Here is a 15657-nt window from a genome sequence, read left to right on the forward strand (position 1 = left end):
TACTGTTGAGAAAAAAACATCTGGATAGAAGAGAAATGGATGAAGGTGGCTCTGAGACAGCTGGGTCTGTCAACCTGGGGAAGAGAAGGCTGAGAGAGGATCTTATTTATGCTTATAAGTATCTCAAGGATGGGTGCCAAGAAGATGGGACAGGACTCCTTTCAGTGGTGCCCAACAATAGGATGAGGGGAAATGGCACAGACTGAAGCACAGGAGGTTCCATCTAAACAGGAGAAACTTCTTTACTGTGAGGGTGCCAGAGCACTGGAACAGGCTGCCCAGAGAGGTTGTGGAGTCTCCTTCTCTGGAGACATTCAAAACCCACCTGGACACATTCCTGTGTGATCTGCTCTGGGTGAACCTGCTTTAGCAGAGGGGTTGGACTGGATGATCTCCAGAGGTCCCTTCCAACCCCAACCATTCTGTGCGTGGATATGTGAGGTTTATGAAAAACAAAGGCAGATGTGAGAAATCAAGAAAGTCAAGGAGAGATTTTTAGTGTACCTGTGAGATCAAGCCCCTTCAGATTGTTCTTTTTTTAATTTGTTTGTTTGGCTTGTAAAACTCCTGGAGCACACAGTGTGCTCCAGTCATGAAGACAGCACTGGGAGGAACTACAGTCCATAGGAATGCATGGACTGCACTGCTGTATGCATTGTCAGCCCACCAGATTGCCATCTGCACCCACTCATCTATATGAAGGAAGAACAGTATATGAGCTCATCCATACTGAAAAAGTCTTTTCAAACATCCACATACCATAACCAGCCAGCGCATCCCATCTGAGCATCTGTGAATACAGCTGCAACACTGTGTAACATCAGAATAGTAATCACCCTTTCCACACTTAAATTTTCTATTATTTTAATTTAGGACTACAAGTGTTCTGCATGTTACAGAGTCATACTATTTAGGAGATCACCTAATTTGAAAAAAAAGCCAAACCAAAACCAGTAAAAAACAAAACCAAACAAAAAATCACCTGACCTGCAAAAGTCTTGGCCCTGTCAGGTTGTGGTTGGTGTTACCTTTCCTTTTCTCAGTGGCCCTGCACTGTATTCCTACTCATCCGAATCCAAGAGCAGCAAACAAACGCCTCTTTCTGAGCAGTAACCTTCTGCAACGTAACCTTTGCAGACCTACCCACCATGTAGGAGTGTTTGTAGATTATTTTCAGTGTAAATATCCTGAGATTTGCCTTGTTAACAAACTCACACGTCAGATGAGATTCTTTTCACCACAGCCTCTCTTTTCTGCTCCTGCCTGTCTGAACAGTGATCGTGTACGGCACAGCGAGTGTCCCTCCCGGGGAGTGTACTGTAATTTCCAGAGAGAAAAGGTCACCGAGGGAGCCATCATCATTTCGACAGAACTTCCCAAGCTTTTCTGTCTCTTGTCTATGTAAATGACATGCATAATCTTTTTCATATCTGATCAGCCTTCCTACCACCAATCATAAATCAAAGTGGAAATTTTGTGTTTCTCTGTAATCTGCATGATGTTTTTATCTGTGGTGGGATATGGAAGACATAAGTCAGAACATAATTTGAAATTTCCAGACATCCTCTAGTTTGCAATGAATTTATAATACAGAATAACAGAGATAATAATTTGCATAGCTGATGTTTTATATGAATTTTTGACATCCTAACCCCATTGATTGTTATTCTAAGCAAGTTTTAGAGCAACCTACTGATTGGGACATATGGACAAAAATTTTTAGAGCATGTGAAGTAACGGCTGGGACAGGTTGTCAAAGGAGATCTTATACAAAAAAACAATAGGAGGACCCCTTGCTCCTTCTGCACTCCTTCCCCTGAATTATCTAAGCATTCCTAGGAAATCACTTTGCAAAGGGCAACCTAAGAATGAAGTTTAGTTGGAAATGAGGGCAAATAATACTATCAAATAAGTTTGTGGGTGGCACCTATTGTAGTCTAGCCATTAGAAAAAGGTACCTCTTGATATTTTGTTACTCATTCAAATTTGGGTACTTAGAGACCCACCCTCTAGAATATAAAAAGGAGCTTAATTATGGGAGGAGCTGCTGTGGGTTTTCTCGCTTTTCTCCCTCATTTGAGAAAGCAAAGAACTTAATGCAAAGGATCGTAATATTTTTGTTGGCACAGGTCAGGTTTGTATTTACTGATCTGGCAAATCAGGTTCCATTTACAATCACACACCATTACTATGTCACACACAAAGGCATCTGTGTGAAACTGCAGCAACGGGGAAAAACATTACCCCATTTTGCGCCTTCTTCCCTCTCAACACCTCTTTCTTCTTCTTCCATCTTCCACATACTTGCCCAACCCCTTGCCTCCATTTTACCCCACTTTCAAGTAGTTTAATGAAGATGTGTCCCTAATTTGCCCATGAAAGTGTCATATGGGACAGTGTTAGGAGGTTTCCTTCTACTGCCTGCCTGCAAGCCACCTCCTTTCACCACCTTTTTGACTGTCAGGTCGTCTTCCTACGTGGCCACCCCGGCCTCTCCCCATTCTCGCTGTGAGCGTCACGGCAGTTTTTCATCACATCTTCGGCACCTTTTTTAGGAGCTGACAGTCCTCCCAGGCTCCCTTTCCCATTAAAATTCCTTTCCACAAGACTGCATTTACCGATTCTTTGAGCGGGTTGAAGTGCTCTGATTTAAATTCATTAGTCCATTGCTTTCACTCCCTCCTCTCCTGAAATCCAAAAGCGCTGCTGATTTGTGATCTTTTCCACCCAGATCGCCTTCGTCCAGCAGCAGTCTCTCAACAACTTTTCCCATGTTAACCAGCAGAAAATTGCAAGCCACTGAGCACAGCTGCATACGCCTCACACCACTGAAACAAAAAGCCGCTTTTTATCCCCAAAACTTCAGGGATGGGTTACACAGTGCAATTGCCTCCCAAACGCAACCCTAGGACAGAGTTTCTGCTGCTGTTGGATGTATAAGCATCACTTTCCTGTGTCCCCTGCTCTATGCAGGGACCTAATGCAAGGTACCAGTTCTGCAATCAGCCTCCTGGTCTCCAGGCAAGCAGTTCCCCCAGGAGCCAGGAACCAGCAAACACTTCAGCTCCGCGCTGTCCCCCACTCCTATAAACCCTAGGATGGGTCTTTGAACTTTAAAGCTGTGTCGATACCCCTGTCCCTGGATCAAGGGTCCTCTTCCCCTGGTAACAGGCAGTCAAGCGTTCAGATGCCGTTACCAGTTTTGCAGGGTTCTCATTTTGGATGTTGAATTTCTCTCTGAAGGGAAGCGGCATCAGGCACCTGTCAACACTGAAAGTCACATGCAGGTTGTCTTAAGAAAGGGCAACAACAACAACAATAAAATCAAGGCCAATGAATTCTGAACTGCAGACTTCAGAAAAACAGGAAAAATTATTTTTTTGCTTGGATTTCTCCTAGAAACAGCCACTATAACTCTCTGTAAGACCGAAGATCAGGAAAATTATCTTTTACCTTTACCCACGTCATCTTACATGGCATTTTAAACATAAAATTATAAAAAATCACCGTGATTTTAAACTTCTAATTGTAAAGTTCTTGGACTTCTAAGTGTAAAGCTTAAAGCAGCTAAGTAAAGCTCTTTTCAGTATTAAATTCCCCCAGAATTAGAGGGCTGGGTGCACTGAATTACCATTACTGTTCGACACACATCCTGCTTCTCACTGCTCTCTGCCCTGCTTTTGCTTTTCTCCAGCCATTTATTACCTTCTTTCTTTTCCCCACTTCGTATTTCAGGCTGTGGAGGGGAAAGCAAAGTCCGACTCCCGCAATGAGAGATGCTTCACCTGCGGAGCCTGCTGGGAGCGAAATTGAGAAAGGACAGCGCCAGCCCAGGCAATTTCACTCACAGCGGGCACTTGCAGGTGAAGCATGGCCATAAAATGCAGCAAGGTTACTTGCCTGATGCCTCCCAGCACAAGCCACCAGCTGATTGCTGCTTCTTTCACATCTTTTCACCCGCCTCCTGCCAGAAACTGCTTGCTCTGACCCCGGCGAGGAGGCAGGAACCAGCCACATAGAATCATGGAATGTCCTGAGTTGGAAGGGACCCACAAGGATCATCGAGTCCAACTCCTGTCCCTGCGCAGGACAACCCCACAGTTCACACCATGTGTCTGAGGGCTTGTCCAGTCTCTTCTTGAACACTGTCAGGCTTGGGGCCGTGACTCCTCCCTGGCAGAAGAACCTTTTCCTAATGTCCAACGTAAACCTTCCCTGGCACATCTTCCTGCCATTCCCTCGGGTTCTGTCACTGGTCACCAGAGACGAGAGACTGATGCCCCCTGCTTTCCCTCCCCTGTAAGGAAGCTGTAGCTGCCATGAGGTCTCCCCTCAGTCTCCTCAAGGCTGAAGACTAGGGCTTGCTAATGGGGGCTGAGCCCAGATCAGTGCTCCAAAGGTTGAAGGCTCAGCTTAAGTGTGGCCTGGCCTTAGCACCACTGGAGGCCTTGCTTGGGCCACCTCCCCACCAGTGGCATCCTGGGGAGGATGCCCCATGGTCCCACCTGCCTCACCGGGTGCGACAACAGTCCTGTGGAGCTGTCACCTCTGCCACCGCCTGACAGGACAAAGGTGACTTGCAGCTGTGGCCTCTGATAATGGTACCAGCCTGATGCTCAATGTAATTTAGGACAATCTAAGGCCAGGCTGGATGGGGCTCTGAGCATCCTGTTCTAGTAGAAGATGTCTCTACTCATTGCAGGGGGGTTGGAATAGATGACTGTTGCAGGCCCCTTCCAACCCAAACCATTCTATGATTTTCTGATCATTTTGGCTGGCGGCTCTCACGGACCAAATTTCAGCACAGGTTAGGTCCCAAGAGGTAGGGAAACTATTGCTCCAGTTTCACTTTGCCCCAATCCTGCTTTCTTGGCTATTTGAAAGTCCTGTGTATTAGAGGACACCTCTTCAACAGCTCAGGATGTTAAAATTTTGATAGGAATATTCCTCAGAGCTTGATTGGCACCGGGGTTAGATTTTTCCCTCAGATGGATTAGAGTAAGGAGCAGTCATGAGAGAAGCCCACTGATGCAGGGTAGGGAAACTGGGCTCTGCCATCTACCCCTTTCTTTAGTACAGGGAGTAGGGGATGAAATTTAAAAGCTCCAAATTTGAAACGAAAAAGGAGACTTTTCTTACATCATTTGTCAAGTGAAGATATACCATGTCATACCTGAGACCAAACTATTTTGCAATCTAAAAAGGCTTAAGCCTTTAAGGGGAACAGTCATAGTTGCAGTTAGATCATATTGATAAGGCAGGATATAAAGTTACGACATATAACCTTTCTCATACTTCAGGGCATGAAATTCCGGGAACTGAAGGGATTATTGAGAAAGTCCGTTTCTAAACAGTGCTTCTTATGGAGTGCTCCGTAGTCCTTGTTAGACTTGAATACCGGGCAGTGCCAGAGCAATTCCTGCAGCACTGGTGCATAGGGGAAATCATTACAATGAATACTCTTTCTGTGAGTCCAAAAATACCCATCAGACCATTTGCACAATTCAAGGACCGAAATTAAGACCTAAGAAGCACAGTGCAATGTACCTGAACACTCAGCTCCTAATTTGGCACATAATTCCCAACTGAAATTAGTGGAAAAATAGGAGTCTCAAAAGGATTTAACTGCCTCAATAGCTTCCTAGTTCTTGTCCAGATTTCCAGCAGCTGCATCCCAAATCAGCTCTGCAGCCTTTACTGTATTGCTCATGAAGGCTTCTCATAATCTGAATTTCAAAAACATTACTTGCTTTATAATGGCGCAAAATTCACCACCAGGAAGTGGACTTGGGTAAAGATCTTTGCCAATGAACGTGGCTGATTGCATGTGTTAATATGTCATACCACAGAAAGGTACAGGGCAAGGATAGAATATCTGAGAAATGTGACCACAGATTAAGTGCTCGTAAGCAGATGGGGTGTGTGTGTGCACGCTCCCACTTACAAACTAGAATCAATTTATATAGATTATTATGCACATTTTTTGCCCCAAAATGTAGTTTAACTCTTGTCAAAGATCCTGAACAGTCTATTCTTGAAGGAAAAAAAAAATAGACGTTCTTCTTTTCCCATTTGAGACAAATGAGTGATAACCAAGAGCGGTATTTAAGTTTGGCAATTTGGATAAACTTGGATATTTAAGCCCCAGTGAAGCTATTAATTACTGACTGCACTGACTCCTGAAGAGGTAACCAGCTCAACTGATTTGCGGCCCATAGAGCTACAAAAAACATTCCCCTTTTACTTATCCACAAACATACTCCCGTATAAAGGTTTGTTTCTTCCCAGTGCCTAATTGGTACTAACGTGAAGAACAATTATATTACTACACACTGAGGACAGAACAAATTAGCGTAGCCCGAACCAGACGTGCTCCAAACACAGGAGACATGGGCCAGGCAGGCAGCGATCTTGCTACACTTGCTTTTGTGCTGGTTTAAAGTTCACCGGGGACCTCACAGAACCCTTACCTATAGCAACTGCTGGAGAGAGCCATAAACGCAGCTGCTCCCAGACCGCACTGGCTGGTGCCATGTGTCCCCTTCCCTCCTGGAGGAGCCTGCTTTGTGTTTGCTGCAAGGCATCGCTGTGTCCCTCTTGGCACGCTCATCTCTCCAAAAGCTCTGCCCCACTGCCTAGATAAAGGAGTCAGCTGGGTTGAATTTAGCCTCAAACATAGAGTAATAGCTGCATAATCATCTCAGCATTTTCCTTTTAGAAGTAATTCAGCAGCAGTTTTTACCTGACAGAGCTCCTTGCCTGTTTTACTCAGTGCTTTCTCTTTTTTAATTTGGTGAGTCAGGTACTGGACTGATTGCACATTTCCAGCCCCATATAAAATAGCGGGGAAAAGGACATAGGCCTCTATAGTATACCAAAAGCCTAAAAAGACTTGTGTTAAATATTAATTTGAAGCTTGTCATAAAGTCACAGGAGGTGCTGGATCTAATGCCTGAACAAAGATTAAAAAAATAAAAAGCCCCCAAACAGACTTGCAAGTTGCAAACCCAAATAAAGACAGCAAGGGCACAACCAGATGAGTTTCTATAACACATGCTGTGCAACTTGTTTGAACACTGCACTGTTTACTCAGCTAGGGAACTGGCTGCTGCTCAAGAGAATATGCTTTTCCTGTAATGCTGCAGCTCTGACCTGAAGGAGAAGCGCACCTCATATGTCACCAAGCCCCACAGGGCATTCTCAGATCGCAGCACCGCTGCTTCGATGGCCCTGAGCTGCAGGGGGACGACACCTGCCTGCAGAAGGACTACGCCTTGGGGAAGTGGGATGAAAAACCAGCAGGATCTCTGCCCCGGTGCCTTGCGGACAATGCTGCCATCCATCTGCCTGGGCTGGGCGTGCTCCTGCCAGGCGCCCACTCCTGCCACTCCCACAGGTTATGTGGTAAATGGCAGGTTCCTCTTGCCAAGGCAGCTTTGGATCCACAAAAGGACTAAGGCACTCGATGTGCTTAACTTACAATGGAGGCACAGAGCCGTAACCGTGCTCTGCTGCCACCTCACTGAGGAGGCACACAGCCTCCCCCATTTTCAGGCTCAAACCCTAAATGTTGGCCTCTGATCACTCATAGAAGCACCTTATCCTTAGCAGGACTGCGCTGCTGAAATCTCCTCAGGCCAAAGTAGCATCAAGCTTCACAAACCGTAATCCTTCAGTTGTTTCATCTGTGAGTTCTCAGACTGCTGGAAGGGGAAGGTGTTACCAGTTATCATCATTAGTACAGCCATCTGGGACTTTAACTCAACCTTCACCTGATGAGGTCCTCGCACATACTTCTTGCTTTCTAGAAAAATGACCAAACTACCAGTCTAGGCCTCCTTAACAGCAGGGGATTTCTCCCAAATATGAAATTTGTCATTAAGTTATTAGTGCCGGTTGTCTCAGGAGAGAAATAGAGTGTGCTCGTTTACAAAGCTCTTCATTTTCAGTGTTAGGGAAAATCATTTGCAAGAAGGGAGATTTGGGTTCCAGGTTGCAAACGTATAGTTTATATTTTATATATTATTTATATTTTTTAAAAATAATGTTGAAATAACTATTAACAGTAAAGTGGATGTCAGTTGTATCCAATTAGCACCCTAAACATTATGCAGCAGAGTATTATTCTGCTCTTCTGGTACTAAAAACACACACGCTGAATTGTAACCTGTGGCTGTAAAGCTTGTAGTGGGGCAAACTTAACTGTGTCCTTGCCACCTCCACAGCAAGAAGTATTTATCTGTTCCACACAGCAAGTCGAACAGCCTGGCAACTTGGCTGCTAAGGCACTATAGTGAGAAAAGCGAGTTTCAGTGCCCATGGGCAAAGGAGAGAATGTGCTGCAAGAAGGCACTAAGACACTGGCCACTGATGTGTAGGATATAAGAGACTTTGAGGAGTTTGTTTCTGAAATGAAGAACTACATTCTGAGAGCTGTGGATCCCCCAAAGGAGGAGGCACGCCTCACAGCCCAGAAATTGGCAGCAAAAGGTGAGAACCACCACAATAATAGCAAGTCATTCACAACAGTTTCTGATAAAAAAAAAGAGCAGTAACATTTTTCAAGAAATGGCACTTATTTTCCCAGCAGTTTCTGAACACCCTATGGTCTTACATTTGTATTTTCTTATCACAAGAATTTCTTAGGAAAAACCCAGGCTATTCATCTGCTTTGGCTTCTGTTGGTTCACTAATCTCTGAAACGGTAATTTTTCCTGTGTTTTATTTCCTAGTCTTGCATGACCTTGGAACTTCTCATGATAAAACCTGTGATACTTGTTCTTCTTGTACTAAAACCACACCCCTGAATTGTAACCTATGATTGTAAAACCCGTAGCAGGGGAATCTGAGATGAGAAATTATCAAGTAAATTCCCACTGAAGTTCTCACTAAATTAGAATAGATGGGTTTTGCCCAGGCTGAAATGAGATCTCAAGGACCACGGCTATTCCTAGGGTTATAACCCATGGTTATAGCTACTCCAAACTGTTTTTCCACATCACCTTTGTAGAGCAGAGAGCATAATAGCGTACGGCATCACTTCTACTGAAATGCTCTTTGGACCCACTGGCAGAGCACCCCTCAAAATTGCTCTGAGTCAGCAGGTTTTGCAGATTACGACAAGGGATTTAAACAAAAGCACACAAAGTACACCGCAGCTCCTTCTCACTGCGCGGCTTTTGAAGCGTTCTCAAGGAAGACATGGATTAAATGGGCAAAGGCTTTTAAATATTCTCTCATGCAAAGGAATGGAATTAGGCCCACAAAAGTAATTTGCTTGGAATATTAACCTGGGAAATGGGAGAGATGTTTGAAGTCCCCTGTGGCAGAAGAGAAACTCAGCTTGGGTCATTTACAACCTGATTACCCTAACAATGAGTAATTTTAAATAAAGAGAGGGAACTGGGATTTCTTCTCCAGCTGCGCTTGTCACAGAGCTTGATCTTATAATTGTGCTCTTAGGATATCTACAGGATGAGACAAGCAGGAATTAGACCTAGGAGTGAGAAAGGTAGATGAACAATTAAATATAGAGAGTTCAGAAATATCTAATGTATATAATATGTTATAAATCAACATATATTTATATAAAGCTAAGAAAGGCTTATGTAATGTGAAAAATAAATTAAAAATACATTAAAATAACCTTACCCAAGGAGTACATTTTGTGGTCTAGGTGCTTAGATGCTCAACACTGTATCTGGCCAGGCGCTGTGTGAAGTAACCCACCTGCAGCTCCACCCTGCCGCTGTGGCCGGGTGCCCTGTGTATCGCTTGCCCAGGCACCTGTACACTGCGTTATAGGACACAGACCCGACACCCCTTTGGACAGCCCTGCTTGTTCCCTGCTGGCTTCACCAGCCGCCTTAAGACCTTGGCGATATATAAGATTGTGTGAGCAACGGGTCTATTCCCCGAACCCTGTGATAAACAGAAGTAATTCAAAGATCCCGTGAGACTGAGGGAATTAGTGGAAATGCTGCAACATTTATAAATGCAGTTTTTCATTAAAGGCTGTTGTTTGGAGTTTCTAAAGCTGCACAAGCCCAAATGATGGGATAGGAAAGGTAAGGAGAAGTTCCCTACATTATCAAAACAATAGACTCTTTATGCCTGCCCCTTCCATACGCTTTTTTCTTGGTGGGTTTTTTTTTGGTAGATCGTGCCACACGACAGCAGCATCACTGATGTGCAGGGAATGCGGGCACAGGTTGTTCTGGATGTTGAGCTGGAACAGACATCCACCACTGCCAACACCTGTCTGTCTGTCTGTCATTCCCTAACTCCACTCATCCACAGGTGGGACTCGCCCCAGTTCGGTTTGTCCATAGTGGAACCCTTGAAAATGGAAAGGAAGAGCAAAATGAAAAATAGCAAGGACCGCGCCTCAGTTCCAGAAGGACAGGGAACTGCTGGAGAGGGTCCAGCACAGGGCAACAAAGATGATGAAGGGAGTGGAGCATCTCCCTTATGAGGAAAGGATGAGGGAGCTGGGTCTCTTTAGCTTGGAGGAAACTGAGGGGTGACCTCATTAATGTTTATAAATATGTAAAGGGAGAGTGTCACGAGGATGGAGTCAGGCTCTTTTTGGTGACAAACAATGATAGGACAAGGGGTAATGGGTACAAACTGGAACACAGGAGGTTCCACTTAAAAATGAGGAGAAACTTCTTCTCAGTGAGGGTGCCAGAGCACTGGAACAGGCTGCCCAGGGGGGTTGTGGAGTCTCCTTCTCTGGAGACATTCAAAACCTGCCTGGACACATTCCTGTGTGACCTCACCTAGGCGTTCCTGCTCCAGCAGGGGATTGGACTGGATGATCTTTTCAGGTCCCTTCCAGCCCCTGACATTCTGTGTTTGTGTGAACGCTGGGAGCCCCGGGCGGGTGTCCCAAAGCGCCGCTGGGCGCCACGCGCACTGCCCGCGCGCGTACCGCGCGCCGCTCCCAGGCGGCCTGGTGGGGCCCGGGCCGGTGGGAGGGCGGGGCCGGTCCCGCCCTGCCGCGGGCGGAGAGCGCCGCGTTGCCATGACAACAGTAGCCAAGCGGGGGCGCTACCCCGGAAGCGAACGCGTGGAAGCCCGGCCCGGCTCGTCGCGTGCGCCGGCCCCGCCCCCCCCCCCCCCCTCCTCCGCGCTTGTCAGGAGGTCCGCGCGGGGTGACGTGTCGCGCGCGCGAGAAGCCGGAAGTGGCGGCCGTCGGGGCGGGGGGGGAGGAAGAAGAAGAAGAAGAAGGAGCAGCCGGAGCCGCGATTGTTGCCGCTGCGGGCGCGAGGGGCGCCCAGGGACCCTCCACGCGCTCCCCGCAGGCCGCCGCGCGCCGCCGCCGTTCCCCCGCGCGCTCCCGCTCCCCCCCACCCCCGCCGTCCCGCCATGGCCCTGCGGCGGCTCCTCATCGCCGCTGCTCTGGCGGCAGCCGCGCCCCCCGCCGCCGCCTTCTACCTGCCGGGCCTGGCGCCCGTCAACTTCTGCGACAAGGACAAGGAGACGCCCGAGTGCAAGGTGAGCCCGTGGCGGGCCGGGGCCGGTGCCGGGGCCGCCGCGCTGAGGGGAGGCCTGGGCGCCGCCCCCGCCCCGGGGGCTCGCGTTGCTGCGCGGCCTGACTTGTGTCTTCCTGCCGCGGGGGTTGTGTGGGGCCGTTTATTTTGTTATTTTGTTTTATTTTATTTGTAGCTGCTTGGTTGTGACGTACCGAATGTCCCCGGGGGCTGCCGGGGACTTGGGGCGAGTTTCGGTCCCCCCGGTGGTGAGGTGTCCGCGGTGCCTCGCCGGGAAGGGCCGGGCTGTCAGTTCACCCGTGAGCGGCGGTCACGGTGCGGAAATGGGAAGCGCCGGCCGCTTCTCTGTCGGGCGCTTTGAAATATTCGTTGGAAAGCTGAAAAAAGTAAAGAATCGCAGTGTCAGGTCGTGCCGGGTTGTGTGCGGCCCTCGGCAGGAGCGAACAGCTGATGGCTGCGAGCAGATACAAAGTCAAGGCAAACATGTAGTGACACTTTCTTTGCTGTGTTCTCCTGGCTGCAGGAACCTGAAGCATCGGGGCTTCCAGGCCCCAGGGTCTCAAGTGAAGTTTGAAGTTATTTTTATGCCTACAGAAGTGACAAACGAAGTTCACATAACCAAATTACTTATTTGTAATTATGTTGGCTGGTAGGGGGTCTGTACTTGAAATAGTCTTTGAACCTTTGGGTGAGCTTTAGAAGTTGCTTGCTGCTGCTGTGATGGAGATTACGCTGGACCATGCTTTAGTACTTGAATGACCAATCACTTTTACAATCAAATTGCTGTTGGAAGTGACTGCCTCACACTCTCTGATCTCAGCTTCTGTATTACATGAAATACTAGTCCACGATTCTTCAGAATAAAAGTATTTAAACTGCGTGCTTTTGGTAAACATCTTGCACTGACTTTATTTGCTGTCATGAATCAGTAGAGTAGGTAATAAGACAAATGTGTAATGAAGGTGTAGTTGCTATAAATGTTTTTTCCCTTCTTTAAGTGTATTGTTCCATTCAGACAAGGCAAATCTTGCACCTACCACATAGCTGTGGATTTTTTCACTCTTGTTTCCATGCCGCTTCTGTTGTAGTAGTAAAACATTCTATGGACGTTCTTTTATAGGTTGTCAGAAATAGTGTTCGGAAGTGGCCTTGGGAGGTCACATAGTCCAGCCTCCTGCTTGAAGCACAGCTGTTGCCAGCACTAGATCAGCTCAGCTCTACCTTTGTTTAAGCAAGCCTTGAAAACATCCAAGTAGTGTGCTGAAGTACCCCCTTAAAACATTTTTTAGGCAATCGCGAAGAAACTTGAGTTACTTTCCTTCTACCTCAGTATCCAAGCAGACAGCTGCACTACCTTCTTAAGGCTTTTTTTTTCTTCAAATACAGGCTAAGACTTTCAAGCTGCAGTTTGTAGTTTTACACATCCCTGAAAAAAACAATATGTTTGAATTATTCCTACTTTAAGCTAGGATTGTGGCAGAAAGATTTTTTTTTTTTCAAGTCAGGTGAGCCAGGTTGCCTTCTGTCTTTTGTAACCAACCTGAGACACTTACGGAGTGGTCTTTATCAGATGTCTCTTTTTTTTTTTCTCCTTATATAATGTATATGAAATGTTTGTCTCCTTATCCTGAGAATTTATCATTTTGTAAATGTGAAGCGAGTTGTGTAAACCTGCCACCAGTGGCTAGCTGAACGTTTTAGTATAACCTCAATGGGTGTATTATTGCAAAAATCTCTTTCTGAAATTGGCCATCCCTTATATTCCTTTACCTCGTGCTAGCCAATTCACATACTGAGACACAGGCATATGGAGAAGTAGAAATTGCTCTTCCTGTGTATTTCTCTCAATGTAGTCTGCAACTGAATGTAGCCTGGTCCCTGCTGAGACGAAACAATAATTGTTGTAATTGCTATATCATCATATTTACGTAAGTGGGTAAAACTAAGCTTCACTGGACTACCTTATTTTTTTACGTGTTCTTGCTGAGTTCTTACAATCTTTACTATTGATTATGATATTAGTAATAATAGTGAGTGTTCCCCTGACTTGCAGATTTAGATCCACAGACTGGATCTCTAAATGGTGCTACTTGTCTGTTATAATCTCTGTGGATCTCATGTCTTCTCTGTTGGTGAGATGGGATGTGAACTTGTTAGTGGGACACGTAGCTACCAGCACAAGAATGGTGAGACTCATGTCTTTCTCCCTTCCTCCAAACTGTCTACTGGTCTGCTTGGGCAAACTCAGTTTGCCTACTTTTCCTGTTCCTGGTTGGAATATCATCAGAAACAGAATGTGATCTGCAGACTGAAATAGTAACTCCTGCTTGAATATTAAGAATCCTTACTCAGTTTAAAAAAAAATACAATGGCAAATCCCTTTTGGATTCATCCATATGGGAAATTGTTTATCAAAGATGCTGATCTGCAGTAATGTGTATACTTCTTATAGAAATCAAAGCATTCAAGCAAACCTTCTCCTTGAATGAAAAACAGCTAATCTAAGGCTGTGGTTCTGTGACCAGCTACGGCAGTCTAATTCCTTGCTGAAAGTGAGAGATTTCATTCCTGTCTTCCTCGAGGCAATATGTTCCTGTCCTCTGTATTGTTCTGCCTGTGTTATTTGTTAAATCCTTTTTTTCAGCTTATTAATGGCAGAAAACTATCCAGTTCTTTGGTGGTTTTTTTTGTTTTTTCGGTTTTTTGCAATGTTAGTGAGTGGAAATGGCTTACAGAATTATGACAAGCATATACTACCCAGAAGTAAGCAGCAGGTCTGCATGGCTTAGGGCAAAGGAGAGAAGTGCAGTTAGGTGTCTTCACTTAATAAGTCAGTTTAACAGCTCACAGCTGCCTGTGTCTCATGGAACTGCATCCTAACTTGCACGTGGACAAGTACAGTGTATCGATAAAGCATAGCACCAAGCTGAAGTATCTGAGCTACAGATATATGTGAACAATTCCATCTTTTTTATTTTTTTTTCTCCCCTCTCCAGAATTTCTTTCTTTGGCTAAACTTGAGTGACTTTTCATAGGGAGGAAAAGCTCTCCTGTTGATTTCATGGTGAGAAAATAGATGGCTTGCTGTTGAAAGGGGGAGGTCTTGTTCCTGAAAGCAATCATGTTCCTTTTGCTGCTTGGTTGCACAGTAAGGCAGTTCAGTTGCTATACTGCTAAAAACTCCTCGTATCAATTTTTTGGGGTCTTTTGCTATTTTAGCCAGATTAATTGGTTTACTGTGCAAGCAGGTAACTGCAAAAACCGCCATAAGGTAAACAGTTGAAATGTATTGGGACTGTGGGACTAAAATAAGGGAAGGGATTTTGAGACTAAAAGGGAAAACTGTGAGACCTCTCCCTTTCCCTAGCAGCAGACTATTCCAACTGTAATTAATATGTATAGGCCAAACTAGTCTGAAACCACAGCAGATTGAATTTCAGGTTCTTGCTCCAGAGTTGCTAGAGTTATTGATAAACTTCTATAAGAAAGTAAATGTGGATATCCTTGCCTTCTCCTTGGAAAGAGCTTCTGTTCAAACTTAAAATAGTGTATCGGTTTGAATACATTGTTTAAATCCTCATAGTTCAGTTTTCAGTTGCTACATAGATAAAATTGTGGAAGCAGCTTAATTATAGGGAGTAGTACTGATCTCATCCGTAGTTTTATTCATGTTCTTTTAAGACTTTTATTACACAAAAGTTGTGGTGATGACTAACATGGTTCTAACTTGGGACATTAAACTAAAACACAGGCAACCATGATAATTGTATTATCCTTGTGTGTGATTCCTTGCTATTTTGTAGTTTAAGTGGTTATGTTAGCCTTAAAGTGGCTTTGTGATGTAGTCGCTGCTTTTGTGATGGTTATATAGCGTTTTACTTATGTTCTCAGCAGATACAGTTCATTATACAAGATGTATAATTACAGAGATCCTACATTTTCAGCATTCCTTTATCTTATTCACAGAAATCTTTTTATATATCTGTCAGAATTGAAGAAGTGCTTTAAAGTAACTGCTGATTATCTCCACTCTTTCAGTCTGGAATCGAGCTGTTTGTGAACAGGCTTGACTCTGTAGAGTCTGTCCTTCCCTACGAATATACTGCGTAAGTATATTATACTGTTTTTGTCATTTTAGTTGATATTTCTTCCAAAAAGATTA

The 15657-nt window shown here is 45.2% G+C and overlaps 1 protein-coding gene across 1 annotated transcript in view; it reads left to right on the forward strand.

Annotated features, from left to right (window-relative positions):
* The first annotated feature begins 11139 nt into the window (after positions 1-11139).
* Positions 11140-15657, forward strand: part of TM9SF2 (transmembrane 9 superfamily member 2) — a 28584-nt gene continuing 24066 nt past the window's right edge. Inside the window, exons 1-2 of the mRNA XM_065057631.1 lie at positions 11140-11499; positions 15534-15601. Of these exons, the coding sequence (XP_064913703.1) occupies positions 11371-11499; positions 15534-15601 (197 nt within the window). The 5' untranslated portion in view covers positions 11140-11370. The remainder of the gene's footprint in view (positions 11500-15533; positions 15602-15657) is intronic.

This window comes from Columba livia, chromosome 1 (assembly GCF_036013475.1).
Source record: "Columba livia isolate bColLiv1 breed racing homer chromosome 1, bColLiv1.pat.W.v2, whole genome shotgun sequence".
Taxonomy (NCBI): Eukaryota; Metazoa; Chordata; class Aves; order Columbiformes; family Columbidae; genus Columba; species Columba livia.